This window comes from Anopheles bellator, chromosome 1 (genome assembly GCF_943735745.2).
Source record: "Anopheles bellator chromosome 1, idAnoBellAS_SP24_06.2, whole genome shotgun sequence".
Classification (NCBI taxonomy): domain Eukaryota; kingdom Metazoa; phylum Arthropoda; class Insecta; order Diptera; family Culicidae; genus Anopheles; species Anopheles bellator.
The window spans coordinates 40,467,679-40,488,236 of NC_071285.1; the positions used below are offsets into that span (position 1 = coordinate 40,467,679).

General features: G+C 49.6%; 3 protein-coding genes across 4 annotated transcripts in view; 1 reads left to right on the plus strand and 2 right to left on the minus strand.

Moving 5' to 3' along the window:
* Positions 1-738: 738 nt before the first annotated feature.
* LOC131215602 (dnaJ homolog subfamily C member 13) lies at positions 739-10,518 on the minus strand. Its single transcript, XM_058209994.1, has 14 exons — positions 10,321-10,518; positions 10,104-10,244; positions 9,279-9,482; positions 8,172-9,020; positions 7,320-8,105; positions 6,676-7,247; positions 6,440-6,608; positions 5,252-6,379; positions 4,987-5,184; positions 3,574-4,928; positions 2,067-3,513; positions 1,866-1,988; positions 1,512-1,779; positions 739-1,438 (listed from the first exon to the last, which is right to left on the minus strand). Exons 1-14 carry the CDS (start codon positions 10,516-10,518, stop codon positions 1,290-1,292), a joined length of 7,587 nt encoding a protein of 2,528 aa, XP_058065977.1. The 3' UTR covers positions 739-1,289.
* A 1,947-nt stretch (positions 10,519-12,465) lies between these two features.
* On the plus strand, positions 12,466-14,220 carry LOC131209669 (cyclin-dependent kinase 5 homolog). Its single transcript, XM_058202789.1, has 2 exons — positions 12,466-13,186; positions 13,258-14,220. Exons 1-2 carry the CDS (start codon positions 12,466-12,468, stop codon positions 13,404-13,406), a joined length of 870 nt encoding a protein of 289 aa, XP_058058772.1. The 3' UTR covers positions 13,407-14,220.
* LOC131209654 (G protein alpha o subunit) overlaps positions 14,106-20,558 on the minus strand; it is a 41,953-nt gene continuing 35,500 nt past the window's right edge. For both annotated transcript variants that reach the window (XM_058202769.1, XM_058202777.1), the window contains exons 7-8: positions 19,842-19,995; positions 14,106-19,748 (exon numbers count right to left, since the gene is read on the minus strand). In XM_058202769.1, coding sequence (XP_058058752.1) covers positions 19,561-19,748; positions 19,842-19,995 — 342 coding nt within the window. In that variant the 3' untranslated portion in view covers positions 14,106-19,560. The remainder of the gene's footprint in view (positions 19,749-19,841; positions 19,996-20,558) is intronic.

The following is a 20,558-nucleotide window of genomic DNA, read 5'->3' on the forward strand; positions in this document are numbered from 1 at the left end:
ATGTTTAAATGTTGTTCTTTTCCGCCACATTCTTATCAATCGCTTATTTAGAGTAATGCAGTGAACGAAAAAAAAACACGCAAAACCGAAGGGTGAAGGTTGAAAATATGCAGTTACAATGCCCCTGCAGTCCATATGCTAAAACAGACATAGGACAGAGGAACACATTGTTGCGAAACACGAGGAGAACCACTGGTCAAACGTGGGAAATGGGGGATGTAACAATCGGTGGGCAAAAAATAGGGATATACATCTAGACACACACCGACACTAAGAGTTAGTAAAGATCAACCAGCAACGCCGAATAACTTGCTCCCTGTTCCGTTGTAATTGCTGGTAGCGGTCCCTGGAATTCCCTCCTCCCCGTGAATTTACCGATTCATCATCCCTAGGACTAATTGTAAGAGTCAAGCTGTGTGTAGAATTGGCAGAAACTTTGGGGCAAATGGCATGGAAAATGGCGCAAACTAAACGAACCAGTGCATGGCAACACGAAAACAGTGGGAAAACAAAGCAGAGTATGGACGAGACAGCTAATAGCTAATAGCGCGGCATATGAAAGCGAACGAGAGAGAATGGAAAAAAGTGTTACAAAAAAGTCTGAAACTATATAATAAAGAATATAAAAAATAAAAACGGGATGACTTTCTTTCGCGTGAAACTGGCACGTGCCATGCACGTTGATAAACGGGCAACGACACGACGGTTGCAGTTCAAGCAACGATATATTGCCATTTTATTTTTAGTTCCCTTTTCGTTTCAGGAAGCGATCGTATCAAACTATCCATTGTCGGGCGTTTCGTGTCCGCTCTCTTTCTCGCTTGCTTTCTAATACGACTGACCGAACGCCGTCTTATCAGGTGGAATATTTTACATCGAATCTCGCGACCACGCCAAGCTCGGCCGTTACGTTCCTTTCAGCATGCGAACCACACCTCTCTGCATGGGCTGCGTATTATCCTTTTCCTTGTTTGTCACTTCCCTTACATTACTTTCTCTCCTTCAGTCGAATATCACATTACAAAACGAACGAATAGTAACGGAAAATGATGGAAACCAAAGAACCCTGTCTCAGACTGGGCCCATCGGGGCTAACCATAATGAGTAGTAACCAAGGGCAACGGTATACCCCGTACCGATTTGTGTAATTCATGGCCAACGTTTGTTGGGGTGCAACTAGAAACCCTCGATGAAGATTTCGAAGCAGAACGCGCCCTACTACACCCATACACTTAGTAGCAAACATGATAACGAACCTTCCATGGCGCCTACTATGATCACACCACTTGCTACACAATTCCCCCGCCACCACCACTACTACTGCTGTTACTGCGGGCAAACAGAGGATCATCACGATCAATGGGCGGTGGCGAGGTAAGCACTTCCACATTCTTCGTCGGTCCCTGCGTCAGATAACCGGCCGTCGTGTTTGGTGCCCCTGTTGCGAACGAGAAAGAAAACGCTTGGTAACTATAATTAAGTACCTAAAAAGAGGATCACGGCACACGCACCCGTCAAATAGCCGCGGACATCCGTGTCGGTGATGAACAGGTCGTGCTTCTGATCGCGGTACTCGGCCCAGATCGGATTCTGGTTGAGGATGTGTGCCACCCGGTCACCGTACGTTAGGTTCGAGGCCATTGCCTTCAGGGCGGCCACGATCTGTGCCTTCACCATCGCCGGATTGGTAGTGCCCGACGGTCCGCCGATGCGACTGTCCAGCAGCGCCAGCAGGTAGGGAATTAATTGACATTCGAGCGATTGCCGGATCAGTGAGTCCTGTGGTTTGTGGGAGAAAAGACATAAATAGAGACCTAGGAAGCGAAACGCCCAAGCGCTCCCCGGCGCTTTGTGTGATCACGTACATGTTGACACCGGAACAACCGACTGAGGGTTTCGCAGGCGGTCGCCGTTAGCTCCCTGTGACGTTCCATGCAGCTTTTCAACGACGGTATGCATTCCGTTTGTGAGATTGCGCTCACGCAAATCTGCAATCGGCAAAAATCGGATAAATAAACGTACTTTCCAACCAGACGTTATGAATGCGCTTCAGTCCACGCTCCTACCTCGGACAGTGACAGCTGATGCAGTACGGTGAGGGCACTCTTTGGCTGAACGGAAAGTTGACGGAAAAACTTCGGTATGTGGCCAAGGACCGGTATCGAGTCGGCAAGGTTAGGCTGGGCGTTCAGTAGCAGCACGAGCGAGGTAGTGGCCAGATCGAGCACACCAGCCATATCACTGCCACCCGTTCGGCTGATGTTGTCCACGATGAAGTCGAGCAGATCGGCCAAAAATTGCTTCGGTTTACGCAGCGTCCAGCCAGGATTCGAGACGTACAGTCGGAGGTAAACGCCCGAAACTACCAGCTCGTTGGACAGCAACTCGGGCAGTATCTCCGGATCACGCCACGGTTTCCGCGGATTGGCACGCTGCTGCGCACCGAAACTGTCGGCCATATCCCGCACCGCCTCGCACACCCGCTCCCGTATGTCCTCGTTCCAGATCAGCTCCGGGTGCTCGTGAATCGACTCGTACATCTGCACCGCAACTGACGTCGAGTCGATCATCGCATCGAGAAACACGGCCGGCAGATACTTGCACACCGTAATGCGCACCTTCGGTCCACTCAGCTTGTCCGCGCTCATCTTTGCCAGCAACTCCCCGCACTGCTCGCGGATCTGTGGATTGCTCGCGTTACAGAACAAATCCAGCAGATAGATAACCGCTCCCTTGACGTGTCCTTCCTTCACCATCTTCGGTACGTTCAGCAGCCCAGACAGGGTTTCCAGTACTCGCGCCAGCTGCTCCCGGAGCTCCGGATCCTTCAGTACCACCAAATAGAGGCCGAAAATTTCGCACGCCGCAATCTCTTGCACGCACTCCTTGTTGCGCGACACCTGACAAACGACCTCCAGGGCCAGCGTTTTGATGGTACGATTCTCCGACCCGCACCGGGACGTGGAAAGAAGGGCAAACAGCATCTCAAAGTGGCCGATACACTGTATCTCGACGTTTGTGTTCGATTTAATTACTGAAATCAGCGCCTGTAGGGCCATCACGATATGTTTGACGATCACGGCCGGTGGGTTGCTAGTGAAATCATATCGGTGGCCGGCCATCGTAGCTGTGGTCGGGGATGCCATCGCTACTTCACCACCTTCCACCAGCTGGCTACGCTGCTTCGAGCGTGCATACTCGCTCAGCACGGCACTGATATCGTTACTGTTCGCGGCCGGCCCCGGTTGTGTTCCGATGCCACGTTTCGGTGCTGGCAACGGTTTCCAGGCTTTCGTTGGAACCAAAATCGACGAACCGGCTGACGGCGGTGGCAGGGCAGGCTGGTTGCCGGTGGTCACCCCGGAGCCGCCAGGCGGTGGTGCGTTGAGGTGAGTATGGGCTTGCTTCAGAAACTCTAGCAAATCCATCACGAAGCGCTTCGGGTTGGTAATTGGAAACGTTGGCATTTCGTTGTACACGCGAATGAAAATGCCACCGATCTTAAGCTCGTCCCTGCAAACAAAGCGAGAAACATTATTTTTGCGAGAATGACCCGGCACGGGGTGCACGTACCGATGGGCATCGTAAGTGAAACCCTGCACCAAACTGTGGATCTCCATGACGTCCCCGTACTGCTCTTTCGTCGCGACCGTCCGCTGGTGCTCAAGAAAGTCCGTCAACTGGGCGCGCGTGCCATTGTCCCAGATCAAGTACGGGTTGCGCGTGTTGGAGGTGAGCATCTTGAGCACCGCCTGCTCACTGTCCGTTACCATCTTTCCGGCCACGTACGGTGTGAGCAGCCGATCGAGAAGCTGCTTCACGAGCGCGTTCGCCGGCGGCTGGGTGTTGCTGATCTTGTACTTCTTGTTCTGCAAACCCTTCTCACACTCGACCGGATCACCTGCTCCGGACAGACCACCTTCTCCCGGTAGCGTCTCAACGTCCTTACCGTTCTTCTCTTGCGTCAGCGCCTTGTCCAGACTGGCGACCGACTGTATCAAGTTGGAGTTGTTCTGGATCAGGTTCGAAGCGTTCTGCGAGTACGTTTGTGACGCACGACCCGCTGTCAGCGGAGAGCCACTGCGTGCGGTTGGACTGCTGTTGTTACTCGTGGGATTCTTGCCCGATGCATTACCAGTCGTTGCTCTCAGTACGGCCGCCTTCGGATCGTCCAACAGCGTCATCTGGTACCCGGCGAGACCGACGCATGCCAGGAGCGACAGTTTGGCCAAGTTATTGGCAACCTGTTGCGTGTTGGAGCGCTCCTCCGACGACACACCACTCTCGTCGAGCGTGTAATCGTAATCGAACAGGAACAGCATCAACGACCACAGCACACCGTTGCGCACCAGGTTGCACTGCAGATCGAGATTGTTCACCGCCAGGCTGGTGACCAGGCTGACCGAGAGCGAGTGCTTAAAGTAAACCACCCGGCACACGTCGACGATCAGTTGCGGCAGTTCGAGGATCTTCTTGCGGCAGCTGTCGAAACAGCACGCCACATCGAAACAACGCGTAATGTTCGAAATCACTTCATAGTGCAGCGAATTGCGATCGGAATCGACCCCGAGTATCGAGACGCACCGCGAGTAAGCATCGAGCAGGGCTTCAATGCCCTCCTCACGGCGCAACTCTTCGGCGTTCAACGCCGAACAGTGCACCGTATGGTAACACAACTCGGATGCGGCACTCAACAGTGGCACCTGCTTCGAAAACAGCTGATCGTCCTGTGTCTCGAGACGGATCGTTTTAATCAGCTGCGGATAGCCGGCGTACTTATACGGTCGCAGTTCTTCCGCGTAGCGCTCGAAGAGGATCGATTGCGTGCGCAGGATCAACACAATGTTCGCCGGGTTCGGACCGTCAGTATTGAGTGCGTTTCGGGAGCAGAGAAATTCGTAAGCACGATTAACGCGTTCAAAGATTTCCTGAAACAAACCCAGATTAATTACAAGAATTTGCTAGAGTTTAATCCCATTTTCTTACCCGACCGTTGGGATTTTTATCGGGATGATACATCTGCGCCAACCGATAATACGCCTTTCGGATGGCCGACTCTTCCGGGTTCGGGTTTTTGGTCAGATCGAAATCGAGATCCTGATACGCCTGGGTGACGGTCATTTGTGAAGGTTTCTTTTCGACCTCTTTACGCCACGCGTCGAGGGTGTGCTTCAGTAGTTGCACCTGCAAGCCGATGGAAGATAGTTGACTTACTGTTTGTCTACCGCTTGCTCCGTGACGTCACACTTACCGGATCCGGTATGGGCCAGTTCGGAAACTTGGTCGTATCACACAAGTGCCGAAGGTAAAAGATGTGACAAAACAGCTCATTCTCCAGCTGCGGATAGCTGATCACCGGAATAGCCAGGTACGGGTACCGAGCCATCGTGTGGCCCTTCAGCTTCGGTGTAAAGTCGGCTATATGAGCTGAAATTTTCTCGATCAACATCCGGCGCATCTCCGAACTCCAGATCACCTCGGGTGTATCGAACTCTCCCAAAAACGTTTCGGCGAACTTTTCCGCACTGTGATTCTCCAGAAAGCAGATCATCGCTTCGGGCAGTAGCTGGCCTAGAATGCTGCGGTACATGATACCCGCCTGTGACCCGCTGTCCTCACTGCGGAACGCTTGCTTCATGTGCGTCATCTTCAGAAATCGCGCGATCGGTAGGATGTTGCTCCCGGTGTACATGAGCATGAAGTAAAACACTCCAGTCAGGTATACCTTCGACATCTCGGGATTGTCCTCCATAATCTGGCACAAGAGCGTGGCCACACGCTCCAATAGACCCGGATCGTGGGTCAGGCAAACCTGCACGATGTGCGGCAAGCAGATGAATTCGGACAGTTTGCGCGACAGCCGGGGCCCCGGAATGAGCACCGCTTCGCCATCTCGGGCCCGGCTGGGGAAGAACGCAGTGCACTTGTTGAGAATGTCCAGCACGTGTTGGGCAAGCTCGGTTTCGTTGAACAGGGGGCTCCCCTTAGCCATCAGACACCACTTAAGCTGCGGAATCTGCTGCAACGAGCGCCACCCGTCCATGCCGACGGCCCAGCAACGGGTGCGGGGTGTTAGCACACCCTTCGACCAGAGCTCCTTCAGTTCCGAGAACGTTACCGGGCCGCAGCGTTCGGGTTTCTCGTTCTCTCGCTCAACGTTGTAGTACCAGTCTTTTTCCTCGTGCAGCTTCATATTTGGTCCGGCCTCGATAACGTTCGTTTTTGTGTTTAGTGTAGCTCGGCCTTTGTGCAGGTGCGCCAGTGTAATTAGATCGACAAGATAGTTGACGTGATCGGTCAGCGGTCGACAGTTGGACTTGTGCATCACGAGATTCTTTATCAGAATGATCAGCGCATCCCGTAGAGCAGGGGAAAGACACTGGAAAAAAGAAGACCATCAAGAAGCAGCTTTTACCGAAATACGAACTGTAACGCTTACACGGTCTAGCATTTGAAGAATGTACGGCATGTCGCTGAAGTATCCAATCTCCTCGTAGTACCGTTTGTACACCTTGGCCAGCGCTTGCAACGACGTAACCGTTAGCTGGTCATCGTTTAGGCGATTTCTACACAACACCCTTCGGTATAGTGCGTTAAACAGTTCGATGCTGCAGAAAAGGGAAACAAGTTTTACATTACAAACACTTATCATCCCCCAAAGTGCACCAAACTTACGGATTTTTCACTAAATTCTGCGGCCAATCGTCACGCTCTAGCAGTAAACGAATGTAGTAGTCACCGATCTTGATCTCATCCGCCAAACACTGATACTGCACCTCAAACTCGTCGTAGTTCCACGCAACCAGCATGTTTCCGGCGAGATCCTTGTCGGCCGAAAACTGGCGCAATTCGTTTTCGAGCGCTGCCCGCAACTCTTCCCGGGTTTTGTGATTCCAGATCAAGTTGGGCATTGCGTGGTTTTTGCCGAATTGGTAGAAAAACAATGCCAAATTAGGAGCCGCTTGGTCTCCCACCTTCTTCCGCTGGCGCCGATTACGCAGCACGATCGGACGGTTCTTTTGCGCTTGTTGCAACTTTTCCTGCCGGGCGTCGATCAGGTTCATGCCCCAGTGCTTTATACCTTCGAGGTGTTTTTCAAGCAGATAGTTTAGCCGACTGTTGCTGGTAGTGCTTCCTGCGTGCTGTACGGCCAACTTGAGATTATCTCGAAAATTCAGCTTATCCTCCTCGATGTCTTCCTTGGGAACGGGTTCTTCGCTTTCGAGAAACGAAAGCAAACCGGCCGGCTGTAAGAAGAGGGAACGATAGGCAACGGAATTGATCATACGCCGGCAAAAAAGCCCTTGCTAGAAGCTTACGAAAATGCGCCGCAAAAGATTCATCGCTTCGTCGCTGTCCGTGATCCAGAGACCCACCAGATGTCTCGACAGTTGCCGGTGCGTGATCATCGTGCTGTCGTTCGTCGGTGTGTATAACGCCACGAGCAGATGCCGACATAGTGCAGCCTCATCTAGGGCTAGCGTTTGCATTTGGTTCGAGATGGGCGCATCACCTTCCTCGATCAGTGCACGCATCACTAGCCCGCTGCCCTTTACAATGGCCAGAGAAGGATGTTGAAACAGTTTGTACAGTGTACGGCCACGCGACGCCACCATTTCGAGCAGCAAATCAAACTGCTTCCCGTCGGTTGTTTCGCTGTATGGTACGCAGAGCGCGAATGTGAGAAAGTCAAGCATCGCGGAGAGCACCAACGCACCGCTACCGTGGTTCACGTGCCGGCTCCACATGTCGAGCAGCTGCTCGAGGAATGCTTTCGTGTGCAGCAACGAGCTCTTGTTTAGCTGCTCCTGCTTCAGATCGTGATCGGAGTGCATCAGCGAATTGACCATATCGATCGCCGCGTACGTCACGGCGAGATCGTTGCGTTTGAGTGCGTGCACCACCTTCAAACCGATCGCTTCTCGGAATCCGGCCAGATTTGTGAACGCGGCAAATCCAGCTTTGCTGGCCAACAAACGACGCAGCACGTGAAAAGACGCTTCCAACTCGACGTTGGTCAGTTGTGCGTTGTCCTCTTTGCTGCTGCCAATCAATGCCTGTAGCGCCCCCGTGATCAACCTCTCCTTACTTTCCGCAAACAAACTCTACAAAAAAGGCGAGCGAAAAGCGATCAAATTCGTTGTTGAAAAGAAGACCTGACTCGTACTTACATCCTGAGTTACACTGTAGTTCAACCCACTGTACGGAATATTCGCATTGAACCGCTCCATCACATCAAACCGCTTAACCGGATACTGATAGCAGCTCATAATGTAGCGCAACAGGTTTGCTTCCGTTTCTTCGTCCACGCTCAGTGTCAGTGGACCGACCCGCTTGCCTCGCGGAGTATTTGCAATCCGTACGTGTACGTCCGCGTTGCCACACGATCGTACCGCATCGAGCAAAGTTGCTAGCAGTGAATCCCGATCATTCGTAATGTAGGATCGCACCAGACCGTTTTTGTACTCGATCGCGAATTTCTGGATGTTGTCCGCGTGCCTTATCAGCGCGTAAACGTTATCCAGTGGTCGCAGCGTACAAATACTGTACGTTTGAGGATCCCGCTCAAGAATGGTCGTATCAGTGAGACACAGGATACGCCGCATGGGTTCCGAGTGACGCGATGTGATCTTCTGAACGCTAAACTCCGACATCGACGTTTGGTGTTGATCGCCACTGTACGCACCGAAGCGTTGCTGTTCGAACTGCTCGAGCGTAATTTGGCTCTTGAGCACCTTTATTTCGGTCCCCAGGTGCTGCTGGGCATTCTGGGAGATGGCCTGGACAATGTCGTGGTTATTTTCGACGCGAAACAGATGTAACCGACTGTGACCGCCGTACGCCAATACGATCCCGTTCGGGTAATCCTGAATGCCGATAATGCCATCGATATCTTTGTAGTTGTAGCTGGCCAGCACCGTGCCGGTGGTGGGATCGAGCTGATCTAGCGAAGCGGGTGTCACCTCCAGCATGGTCGGTAGCGTCGTCCCGGACCAATGATGCTTGTAGGCCATATACTTCTGTAAAAACATGAAAACGCAACAAAGTGGAATCCGGTAAGTTATTGGCTCGTATTCAATCCGTAACGCAGACTTGATTCGATCAATTTGCTTCGTACTGTACACTGTTTGAACTAGGTTTAGTATGTACAATTTTGATGTTGGTTTCGGCCAACCTAACGGCACGCCAATGACGATCACCACAATCCCTAGTGAAGCAATAATTCACTACCCCTGACGAAGAGACACGCTCTGCTTTCGGCGGACTGGGACACTCACTTTGGTCACGCTACTACACGGCAAACAGGGCCTAACCGGTGGCGAAAGCGGTAGAAAGGAAGCAACAATCGTCTTTAGCCACCACGTCCACGCCACCCCCTTACTATCACCATCGTCCCGCGCGGCACGCAATGAAGCTGATGGAAAAGATGACGGTGGATGGTGGTGGACGAGCGGATCGACAGGACGTTCTACAACATCATCCTGCAAACAACAGAAACGTGAGCAAACGTGAGCAAACGTGTGCAAGCGGTGGGCGAGCGAAGGAACTTGGGTGATGAAGCAAGAGGGTGGGCGTGGAGAACGGCAAAGTATGTCATGAAGGCAACGATGTGGTGGAAAGATTCACACAATTCGAGTTCCGTTGCAGGGTCCGGCGGGCAGACAGAGTAGCAAGCTTCGCCAGTGGAATAATTTTGATGAACCTTTAAAAGCCGAAGAAGGTTCAGAACTTTATGCTTCAAACCAAGCAAGCAGAGGGCCGTGGTCTAGCCTAGGGTTGCTTCGATTAGTTACCTCACATGTAAAGGTTAGAAACAATGTAATGGTCTAATGTGAGTGATGATCATAAAAGTTGGCATTCAAATGAGACCCAATTTTCGAGGCATACATTAGAAATAATATCAGGGGACAAATGAAACATAAATAAATCTCAATTAAAAAACAACACATGTTCAGCCCCTTAGCACCAGGATTACCAAGAACGTACACGTAGAAATTAAAACAAAAATCCAACCCACATTTCGCTTCGACCTCGAAGAGGTGCATCTTCTCGATGCATGCAAAGGACAACACGAAGTATAAAATACAGCAAAATAAACTCACCAACGCTGGTTTGGGTTTGTCGGCAAACTCCTTATGATACTTGAGCAACGAGGTGAGTATTTCGCTGCGGTTCTCCGACGACAGTTTGATTGTGTCGAGCTTCTTATCCTTCCGCAGATTCAGCACAAACTCGTACGCCGTCTAAAAGAGAGAAAATGTTTCATCAGCAAAACAAATAACAGAGCGAGAGCACCCATGAATTCGGGGGTCCACTTACGTTGGTCGATCGATTCGGAAGCACGCTGACCACATCGCTGTACGGCCACCGGTTGGTAAGATCGAACTTGTCCGGATTGTAGGTCGAAACACCGACCGCGCTGATCGCCAGGATGCGCTTGTACTTGCCCTTCCACGAGTGCTTCGTCACGAGGAAGCACTCGAGATCGACATGCTCTGCTCCGGCGGTCGTCGCCATTACGGACGCCGTTGTAACGAAAGGATTCCGATGACCTCTGTCCCTCGCTAGTGCCGATGATAAGCCAAACCGCCCGGAAGCATACGGTTTAATTGGAACATACAAAAAACTGCACGGTACAAGTCTGTCGGCGCAATACTAGCGGGCGGGGTATGGGCCGCTCGCCACAGATTCGTTCACAGCGAACTCCCCTCCCGCACACCCTCCTTTGCGCTTCACAGACCACCACACGGGTTCACTTTTTGCTGCGGTATCGCTCCGCTATCGCTGCTACTGTTGCTGCTGCGGCCAGCTGCCGTTCAGAGAGAAAAACGCGGTAGGACAAACACGAAAAGGCTGTTTCGGTGGTAATTGGATACGATTATTGAACGCCTCTCTGGCGGGGCGCGTACTTCGACACGTTCGTGCGACCGCTTGACCATCACCGAACGTAGTGCTTCTTCATCGGGGTGTGTGTGGGGCGTATTTTCGTGTTTCACTTCTCAACTACTCCCGCCGTGGACGAGCATCGCTTACTGTGCTGCGCTTGTATTTTTGGCCTACCGATAGCTTTTACTCTTTGTGCAGTGTTTCGGACGTCACCAAAACGGCATTCACTTCACGGCTGCAATGAGAAGAACCGAAAAGAAACCTCAATTTATTGCCAATGCACAGCCTTCCATGGTCGGGAGATGCTTTGCAAGCTAAAAACGCACGAAGGCACACCGATTGAGCGAAATTCCAAGCTACACCCGATAACACGCTCTTCATAGAGCTTCTTATTTTTCTGTTACAAGTGGACACAAGATATGCACAAAGAAAGTCCCAATGAAACTCAACCGCCTAACCACAATCAGGTTAATCATCTGCGGAAGCCACAAGCACCACCGGCAGAGCAGACAGTCGATAAGAAATTACAACATCGTCCGCTCCGGACAGATGTCACCGTGTTGATACCGGAACGATGGTTCATCGCTCGACGTATTCGTCTTGGAAATCTCGAGTGTTGCGTCTCCGTTGACTACGTCGGTAGAACACACAGTGAGGGCCAACGGGGGAAGCCTTATCTGTTGCTATAAACAATTAAGAATGCGAACGCACAGCTTCTCATACACACAAACACATCTCCCAGGAGAACGTACTCGTGAGGTGATTCACCGATGCATCGCACCAAGTAACACTAGACAAAACAGGAGAGTGATACACTTGGTTCGCTGTGCATGTTACTGTTTTGCTCCATTAGCTACACCGATTTTGTGCCCTTTTTCATTCGAGCCCCCAGCTACGGCTAGCTCATAATGCACAGCACGGCGACGGACAAAAGACAACGTTTGCGGGTAAACCTATTGCGTGCCGTGCCGTACATCAATTGCTACGGGTGGCGAGTACGTTTGGCCAGCGTTATCCACAATATTTACCTCCGTCGGAAAGCGAATGGTGTTGATAATTCAAAGAAAAACTTCCGCGGGAAGCATTCGCGCGGCCCGAAGCGAATGATGGATTTTTCAGCTTTCAGCTTTTTGTTCGCACTGACAGATGAGCGGGCACGTTTGTCACAGTTGACAGTTGGTGAGCATGTGAGACGCCTCGGTGAGATATTAGTCACCGGCATCGACAGGCGGTTTGTCTTACGAAGCGTAATCCTACGGCTCAGTAAAATATAATCAAATTTCAATGTATAGCTTATCTTGTTGTGCGGTAAAACCTAAAGTTTGCCTAACAAAAACACTCAACTGTGTTTACTATCTGCTTTCACCTACAAAGCAATCGTGAGTTCAGAGGCCGGTGTGGAATCCTTTGCGCTCATGCCGCGCTCACTTCGAGCTGTCAAGTGAGAAAAACAAACAGCAAACTGTTTTCGTTGTTTGCGACTTTGCAAAAGACTGGAAGGACGATTTTACAGACCAGAAAAGTGTAATTCTTTGTCCGTACCAAAGTCCTCAGTTGCCGACCCCGCTCCATTACACGATGCAAAAGTACGAAAAGCTGGAAAAAATAGGTGAAGGCACGTACGGAACGGTGTTTAAGGGGAAAAATCGTGACACGCTCGAGATTGTCGCTCTGAAACGCGTTCGGTTGGACGAGGACGATGAAGGTGTGCCAAGTTCGGCTTTGCGCGAAATCTGCCTTCTGAAGGAACTAAAACACAAAAACATTGTCCGGCTGTACGACGTCCTTCATTCGGATAAAAAGCTAACACTCGTGTTCGAGCACTGCGACCAGGATCTGAAGAAGTATTTCGACAGTCTGAATGGCGAGATTGATCCGGATGTGGTAAAAAGTTTTATGTATCAGCTGCTACGTGGCCTCGCCTTCTGCCACAGTCACAACGTGCTACACCGGGATCTGAAACCACAAAATTTGCTGATCAACAAAAATGGCGAGTTAAAGCTGGCCGATTTCGGGTTGGCTCGTGCTTTCGGTATTCCTGTCAAGTGTTACTCGGCGGAAGTCGTTACACTGTGGTACCGGCCACCGGATGTCCTCTTCGGTGCCAAGCTGTACACTACCAGCATCGACATGTGGTCGGCGGGATGCATATTTGCTGAACTGGCCAATGCTGGAAGACCACTGTTTCCCGGTTCCGATGTGGACGATCAGCTGAAGCGAATATTCAAACTGCTAGGAACACCGACCGAGGACAGTTGGCCCGGGATAACGCAGCTATCGGACTACAAACCCTTCCCACGTAAGCACCGCGTGCTGCAAAAAAATGTTGAACACTAAAACCATTTTTTTGTTTTTCTTGAAACATTCCAGTGTACCCTCCGACAACCTCCTGGAGCCAAGTTGTGCCGCGGCTTAACTCCAAAGGGCGTGATTTGCTTCAAAAGCTTCTCGTGTGTCGCCCGCTACTGAGACTGAGCGCTGAACAGGCTATGTCCCACCCGTACTTTACCGAGAACTGAAAGCGGTTCTAGCATTTCAAGGCGCTACTGACGACCAAGCCGACGTTACAATCTTTGGCATCGTCATCGTCGTCGGGGTCGGCTTTTGATAGGCCGTCAATGCCGGGAACCAAACAAGAAGATATCGGTGCGGTGTCGGTGTCTGCCGCCGCGACAGACGCAACCCCAAGCCAAGGTCAAGAACAGTCTTTTAAGACGCCACTGGAACCAATCCGCGAGTAACAACGACTCCACAATAACTCATATTTTCTAGTCGTAAAGTGATTTTTCGGATAGATTCATATTTAGCGCTCGCGCTGAAAGAGATTAAAGAGGTAAACATTTGAAGTGATTGTCGTGAGAAGATAGTAGAGTGAATACCGTCGTTTTAACGTTTTCCTTATCTTAAACTGCCCCTAGCGAAGGTTTTGAAGAAGATGCTATTAGGTGGAAAAGATGTATTTCTTCCCAAACCTTGATACCACTAGCGAGTCTCGGTCATTCCCTCGGTGAAATGATGAACGCATTTGCCGTTCTGTAGTTCCTTTGGTTTTGATTAGCTGGAGAACTGCGGTCACTATGAGCCATTTCAGGATCTGTGTTAGTTTAATAACGGGCAAGTGCAGCCACTGAAAGCCATTTGTATGTAAGAATGAAAAGAAAAAATAAAGTAACTCTTAGCATCACTAGCAGGCAGGACAACTATTGGAATTGGTGTGGGACTACATTGGAGAGATGGATCAATATCAAAGATCATTATACGCTTGTTTTCTTATGACTGTAGTGGCTAAAACGCATTTATTTCTCCGATTTTTACATCACACATAAAATTACATACACATTAAGTTAAATATATGTTTGGTTTACCGCGTTTTTGTTTGTTCCTTTTAATCCTGTTCAATCTGCTCGGCGAGTTTGCCAGAATCTTCGGTTTTTCCTGCCGCCAGCCAGTATGTGTTTGCTTATATGTGATGTACGGGCTCTTGTGTTTTAGTATGCATGCCACCCAGTGAGAAAGGTTTCGTGTGATGAACGCGGTACTCGGAATCGGATTTGCAGTGCATCCGATCTAACGAAACGGATCCTGATTTGCGAGCTGGGTACGAGAGGCTACGATCGCCAGGAGTCTGCCCGACTTTGCCGGTTCTACCTTGTGTGCAACTTCTGTCCCCGAAAACCTTCACTTGCAGATCGATTTTGGCCACCGCTTTTGCCACAACTTATTAGCCAATCCGTTCGAGATTAATGACTTAGTTTAGTGCGTCTGTGTTCAATGGTACAACCACGTTCGCATCCGCGTTGCTTCGGGGAGTCGGTTCTCGCGTGGTATGTCGTTCGTTTCCGCTCTACTGCTTGATCCATTAGATTTTTTTGTTATTTTGTTTGCTGTTTTTATCGTTTCTGTTTTGTTCATTTTACAGTTTCTAATAGTTTTGTTATTTATATATACTTTGCTGGTTTGCTCTCTGATTTGCTGCTACTCCTGCTGTGCCCCCGTTTATATAGCTACAATGGAGTTTTGAGTGTATTTTTCTCCCCGCGGATCTCTGCGTTCGTCAGATGCTTCTACCATTATTATTTTGTAATACTTTTCCTTCGCTTGAGTGAACCTTTTTCTTCCATGTCATCTGATGCACTTGCCCAAACCGCCGAATCGAAACTAGTACCACGGACGTCCATCGAAAGATTTGCTTCCTTTTCCATCGCGGCTCTGCGGGGCTTGGCACCGGTCGGACGGTTTGGGCAAGACGGGTGAACGGTTTTGGCGGTAAGCAAAATATAGTAATGAAAAATGTGTATGTGCTCGTATATATGGTGAACCTTCCCACTACTGTCCAGAGTGATACGATCGAGGCGCAATGTGTCTAAAGTATGAGATCGTTTCGCTTTTTTTCGGGTTGTTTTTCTACTTCGAATGAGTTGAGATAAGTTTTTGCGTTGCGTTTCCGAACATCGCTCCGGCAACCGTGGGGCAACGGGCGCCCGTTTAAACGTTCCTCACCTGTGACACTTTGCGGAAACGAAGGACATACTAGTATGCTGTAATTCGGAGTGTTTCTGCTTAGCCACAGATTTTTCGCTTCAGGTTGGTTGTTTTAGCCTGATTTCTTACGTACTACACACGCGTGCGCATGCAGCGTCTAAGAGTTTGGAACCCGGACTCTCGGTCGGTCAACCAAACCAGCTGTCCGGCATCGAAAGCGAACAAACGGATTTCGATTTCGCCTCCATTCGTCCAGATGAGGTTCACACAGGGTATCGCACTTATCGATCCTGTTCCACCAGTGTTCCACTGCCCTTGTTATGGTTTCCTTGTTCTGATTTAACGAGCTCTAATCTAATGTTTTAGGTTTATTTTTTTCTTTTTTTGTTTGCATTTGTCTTGTTTTATGTTTTGGTAGTATTTTTGTTTCTTTCTTATTAAGTGTGGTATGGGTTTCAAATTTCTTCCTAAGGTTCTCGCCCTGCGTTCGCTCCCGTTCATGCTTACTTCCTTCTGTTTCTTTCTTCTATTTTATAACCATCGCACTTTCTTTCACTTATCTTGCCCTCTCTCTCTCAGGATTCTATCTTTATCGTCAAATATTATAGTATTTGTTAAGATTATTTGTTTGTGAATGATTTCTCCCTCGCACATTATACCTTCTCAAAAAAGATACTTATTCTTGTATTCAAAAGCGGATATAGTTTTACGTCGCGGTAGTCCTGCTGCTGCTGCTGCTCCTGCTGCACATTTTGCTCAATATTTGCCAGTCGCGACAATTCTTCTGTTTTAAATTTATTGTCCGCTTCCGCGCGAACCACTCGGATCGCAGTGTTGGCGGCTTTTGTTGGTTGGTTTTCTTCTAATTTCTTCTCCCATCCCCCAGTGAATAAAGTCGTACAGACGAGGAACCCCTTTTTAACGGCCCGTTGTGATGTGAGTTGAAGAAGGGGCTCACGCCGTGAAAGGATGAAACAACGAGAGCCTTTACTCTCAAGCGGTCACATCGCAGGAAAATCAGAGTGGTTTCGCGCCACAGCGAGGGGCCGATCAATTTGAACGGCTGGTCAATGATACAACTCCACGGTTGGCTTAAAGGTTGCCAACGCTGCCAACCTGTGCAGCTGCCAAGCGCAACGTGGCAGAGGGAAAAGCGCGCGTTTGGGACTGCGAAAAGCGTTGTGCTGTTCGGTGTAAACAATTTAGGCAGCCTTCAGTCAGGGAAAATAGATAAACAGTTCGTTAGAAAACAAAGTACCTCCGTGGCACGAGACCTTCCGACCTTCGCGTTCTGTCCTCAAATACTTCTAATTATGTTCTATTAATATATAATATGCACGGAGCATGCTTTGACAACAGTTTCGCACTCCGATTTCTACGCCCGCGATCTCCTGTCCCGCGATCGATCCGTGATCCGTGTGCCCTTTATTTGTGATTCACGCTCGTTTCTTCTATCTCTCTAGCGCTTCGGTAGGAAAATAAAGTAAATAATCCCCTTTTATCAAAAATAGAAGTAGAATGCTGTCCGGCACGGCGACGTGCTGTTTCGCGGTGTAAAGATAAGATTTGGTATTTTGTTTTAGCTTATTTTTCTCTGCTTGTCGATAATTTGGTCATTGGATTCAGCATCTGCGTGGCACACAAAACAAGGTATGTTCCCTGGCACCGTGATTGCGCCCTGCGAGGGCGCGATCGATGTTACTAAACCGAGCGGAGCTACCTAGAGCTTGCCTCCAGTTCCTAGAGCTTTAACTATAACAGTTTGCCAACCTAAAGAGCATAATTCTGTAATCATGCGGAAAACGGCTGAACGTTGCAATACAAGCTAAACTATCCGACGTGCCATCCGGGTTGTTTCGGAACAAAAAGCAATAGCGCTCGCTGTTTTGTACTTTACTAAAGATTGTTACGGAGAGTGGCGCTGAACATAGCAATTGGTTTTGCGCGTGGACATAGCGTCGGATTGTCGATCCTCTTGGGTTCCCCTATCAACCCACCCGAAAACAGATCCGTGGAAACTAACGGCTTGTGGCGTGGCTGTTAACAGTAGCGTAACGTATAAAAAAAGAGAGGGTAAACGAGTCACCACCAACCATGGCGCGCCAAAACCTACATCGTCCTTACAGGATCGTTCCACCAGCGATAGCTCTGGTCACCGAACAACCCATCAACAATTTTACTAGCTGCACGATCGAATGTGTCGGAACGGAAAATCCTAATGCATTTCGTTACTTTTTTTTCTTTTTGGTGAGAAAAGCAACTTCACGTTTCATGTTCGTTGGCACAAAGCGGCGTAGGCAGGCAAGCTGTACGCGTGTGTGAATGACGGAGATGTGCATGGCTCCGCAGCTTATCACCTAGAGGTATGGTCAAAAATCTCGAGCTGGCCGTTAGACTTTCAAACAGTCCGTGGTGGGCCAGAAGGAACGGTGGAAAACACAAAGCTACAACAAAACAAGTCCAGCAAATTTCCACTTTAAGGAATGTTGTTACAAATGAACAGACAAGTTCGGCGTTCGCCTTCTTTCGCCCTCCTTGCTCCCCATGGCCTAAGTAACGAGCGGGTTGCGGTGCGCGTAACAAATGTGACAAAATTAGATACCATAAATAAATAAGCTTCAACTGACGATACACCACTAACGCGATCCCTTGCTTAATACCTTGGATTACCGATCCCGATGCAGGGATCGTTTTTTACTAACACTTTCTCTGCCGATATTACTACAGTAACACTTCACCATTCACCCGGCCCGGATCCCTTAGAAGAATAGTGTAATGGCTGCAATGTTTGTGCGCTGTACGTTTTTGTGCTGCTTGCTGTGCGATCATGCTAACGCCACCACACGGCATAGTGCCCTCCTTTCGTTGGATGTTCGATTTTCTCGGAGACCCGTTCTGCATGCCTAGCCCACCCACGGTCACTTACAATTAGACACTAATACAAAAAAAATATTATCGTAATGGTAATACAATCAGTAATCATAGTGCGGATAGTAACTGCAATAAATAGATACACATTCATCTTGTCTCAGCCAAAAACAAAACATAACAACGAAAAAATAGCCCCTCCCGAGAACCACAGGCGGTGTGGTCACATATTAACTCTTAACTTTGGTTGGTTGGTAGAAGCAAATCATATTTGGTTTGGTTTTGCGCTGCGCGAACTTGTGCTTCGTTACCGAAGACGGTGCGTAGTGTGGAGCCTCTTCACATTTGTGCACATTTATCCTTATCACCCGGCTCGGAGCCGTTCGCGGTAGTGAGCGTCGTTGTAATGTGCGTAAAGAGTTCGAAATTTTGTGCGATCTTACATTGTGGCCGATCGTTACAACTCGTAAGCTGTAGGACTCTTCTCACCCGGATGATGGTGGCGGACTTCCGTTGCATGGATGGGTTTCAAGCCGATATCAGGCAAGGACTTGTCCGTGGCAACCGCTGGTTCTACGTATGGTCGTCCCATTCACATGACTGTATACTGCTTCCGGTGTGCGTTAGGAAGGCTTAAGCTGCGATTGTGTGTGAAGTGGCATCGGTGACAGCGTGAACGTTTGAACATCCGCCTCGCATAGTGATGAACCGGGTCAGTACGAATGGTGTCTTAACCACCGAATGTTATACGTTACTTTGCTAGATTCTGACCGCGGGTCAGTAGTGACACTGCTTCTGTTCGTAATTTTTTGTTTTCTGTTTGTTTCTGCTTTGAACACATTATAACGTTCTCATATATTGCATCCGTCGGGGGCCTGCTACGTGCACACGTGGGCCATGCTATCGATTTAATCATGTTTCTATGCCTTAAACCGTTCAATAAACAACCGACTAGTGGCAATGTTATTTTTCCCTCACTCACACCTTCTTCTCTCTTTCGGCTCTGCCTAAACTCCCGGAGCGTTTGGAGCATGATCGAGATATGACAACATCGGTTACACCGGATAATAGAGACCGCAACGAAACATTGAAACAAATAATAATACAACGAAATACAGAAGCCATCGGCCACTCGCCTCCCGCGGAAGTTGACTGGAGTCCAGTAGTATCGGTAGAGAAACAAAACGGCAAAAATAAAGCACTCGAATCTCGCCCACTCGGCCGAGCGAACATCCGGTGGTCGCCCACCAACTCCACACCGTCGGCAACAGTCTCCTTCCGTCGCGCAAGCATCCTTCCACCAAACGGGGCCGCTTCCGGCGCCTAGTACAGACCGCAGCCGCGCAGGTTGTTCGCTATGATAACGTCGGTGACGGCGTCGAACACGAACTGAATGTTGTTGGTGTCCGTTGCACATGTCATGTGGCAATAGATTTCCTTTGATGTGGACTTATTTTTAGCCTCAAACTGCGCCTGGATGTAGGCCGCCGCTTCGCCGTACTCCTGTCCGCCTGCGCCGGGACGATGGAAGAGAGGACATTAGTCAGGTCAGGTTTAGGTTTGATTTTATTAATCGGTCAGCCACAGAGAGCCGCGACACCTACCCGTGTACTCCGGGAAGCAGATTGTCAGCGGACTTTTCCGGATTTTCTCCTCGAACAAATCCTTTTTGTTCAGAAATAGAATGATTGAGGTATCGGTGAACCACTTGTTGTTGCAGATGGAATCGAACAGCTTCAGGGACTCCTGCATACGGTTCTGTGAGGCCGGAGAGAAGAGCGGTAAACAAAAAAACCGGGTCAGTCGGATGATGTAAACGTGCCCGATTCAAAATTATTACGCCCGTAGCGCCCGTGCCGTGGGCCGTTATCCAGAACCGGACAGATTTGCACGAATCAAGGCACTTTTTTGGTTTTATTGCATTTTTGCTTTCGGGCACCCTCGTGCACCGGAGCGCTGGGCGAACGTACGGAAAAGGGACTTTTTCGGCGTGGCCGTTAAGTAACGTCGCGTTGCATAAGGGGTCACACCCTGGACTTTTATGTTGGAGGCGCATTTTTCAATGAAATAAAATCAATTAAAGCGCGTACCCGTGATGTGCACCGAGTGTGGTACCCGGTCAGTCCGGTTACTGCCGGTTATTTTGTCTAAAATAAAACCACCAACCGGTGTGACCCACTTTCTGCTGCGTGACAACAAACGATCACGATATTTCGTACACTTTTCGCGTGGCCCAATAAATGACACCATCCCCGGGGACCCAGGAGGGCTCTTCTTATGCGCCGCAAACATTATGTTTGTAAACACCCAATTACAGTGGC